Raw genomic sequence first — 1,723 nt, forward strand, 5'->3', positions numbered from 1 at the left:
GACCCGCCCGGCCCCCACCCGGGAGGAGCCCGCGGGGACTTTGACCTAATTTCACTTTCAGTTTTAAGTTCAGTCCCTGCGGGGCGGGAGGGGCTGACCAGGAGGCGGGGTCAGGGTCTCACACCTTCCAGAGGATGATTGGCTGCCAAGTGGGACCCGATGGGCGCCTCCTCCGCGGGTACCTGCAATACGCCTATGACGGCTCCGACTACATCGCCCTGAACGAGGACCTGACCTCCTGGACCACAGCTGACATGGCGGCTCAGATCACCCTGCGCAACTGGGAGGCGGTCGGTGGGGCAGAGCTTGTGAGGAGCTACCTGGAGGGGGAGTGCATGGAGTGGCTCCAAATTCACCTGGAAAAAGGGAAGGAGACCCTGCAGCGCACAGGTACCAGGGGCCCTGGGGCCGCCCCCTCTCCCCGGGGCTGAGGCTCCTACAAGGAGACAGGAGAGGGGGTCAGTGTCAGACACCGCTCCTTGGGTCAGGGAGGGAGCCCCCTGGATGTCAGGTCAGGTACCAAAGGGACCCCCTTCTCTCAGGGATAGTTAGGGGTGCAGGCTCTCCTGGAGTGCAGGGAGACCCCGTGAAATAGCCCATCAGCTGTTCCCATGGGCCCTGCAGGGGCTCAGGGACCCACGGGGACCTTCTCTCTCAGGTCTTGTGCGCTGCCCACACCCACTGTGTCTGAGGCCTCACCCCAGCTTTTCTGAGTCACGTGGCCTCCACCCAGGTCAGGACCACAAATCCCTTTTCTCCCCTCAGAGACCTGCCTCCTGCCCTGGGCTGTGTCTCTCTGATTCTAGAACTTTCTAAAGACTAGGTCCTTTCAGGTGCCTCTGTCCAGGCTGATGTGTAGGCTGTGTGCACCCTTCCCCACACCAGATGTGCTGTCCACTCTCAGGATGGTCAAGGAGCTCTTGTGGAGTGTCCCACAGCAGATGCAAACTTTATAAATTTTTTCACCTCTCCTCAGACCCTCCAAAGGCACACGTGACCCACCACCCGGTCTCTGAGCGTGAGGTCACCCTGAGGTGCTGGGCGCTGGGCTTCTACCCTGCGGACATCAGCCTGACCTGGCAGCGTGACGGGGAGGACCAGACCCAGGACATGGAGCTGGTGGAGACCAGGCCTGCGGGGGACGGCACCTTCCAGAAGTGGGCGGCCGTGGGGGTGCCCCCTGGAGAGGAGCAGAGATACACATGTCATGTGGAGCACGAGGGGCTGCCCGAGCCCCTGACCCTGAGATGGGGTGAGGAGGGGCCGTGGGCACAGAGCCTCTTCTCAGGGCAGCAGGGGCCCTGGGGGACCTCAGTGGGGTCGGGGCTGAGTCCTGGGGTCAGGGCCCTCACCCTCCCTTCCCTTCTCCTCCCAGAGCCGCCTTCTCACACCTTCTTCATCATCATCATCATCGTGGGCTTCGCCGGGGTCCTGGTTCTGCTGGGCGCTGTGGCTGCAGCTGTGATGTGGTGGAGGAGGCGCTCAGGTGGGCAGGGGTGGGGTCTGAGTGTCTTGTCCCCCTGGGGGTTCAAGCCCAGGTAGACGTGTGTCCCGCCTCATTCATGGGAAGCACCATCCCCACACATGTGATGGCCAGTGTGGGGCTCTGTGCTCACACTTACTCTGTAGTGAGGCCCGTGGGATAATGAGGGACCACTTATCACCTGATGATGCTGGTGGTGGGGACCCCGTTCCCAGCAGTCCCAGGTCAGAGGGCAGGTCC

General features: G+C 62.6%; 1 protein-coding gene across 2 annotated transcripts in view; it reads left to right on the forward strand.

Annotated features, from left to right (window-relative positions):
- Window positions 1–1,723, forward strand: part of LOC102241975 (class I histocompatibility antigen, Gogo-OKO alpha chain) — a 3,328-nt gene that overhangs the window by 787 nt on the left and 818 nt on the right. The window contains exons 2-4 of one of the 2 annotated variants that reach the window (XM_005872370.2): window positions 115–390; window positions 977–1,252; window positions 1,376–1,622. In XM_005872370.2, the coding sequence (XP_005872432.2) occupies window positions 115–390; window positions 977–1,252; window positions 1,376–1,542 (719 nt within the window). In that variant the 3' untranslated portion in view covers window positions 1,543–1,622. Of the gene's footprint in view, window positions 1–114; window positions 391–976; window positions 1,253–1,375; window positions 1,623–1,723 lie in introns of those variants that run through there. The other variant, XM_014544694.1, reaches the window with a different exon arrangement.

Source organism: Myotis brandtii, unplaced genomic scaffold (assembly GCF_000412655.1).
Source record: "Myotis brandtii unplaced genomic scaffold, ASM41265v1 scaffold3789, whole genome shotgun sequence".
NCBI lineage: Eukaryota > Metazoa > Chordata > Mammalia > Chiroptera > Vespertilionidae > Myotis > Myotis brandtii.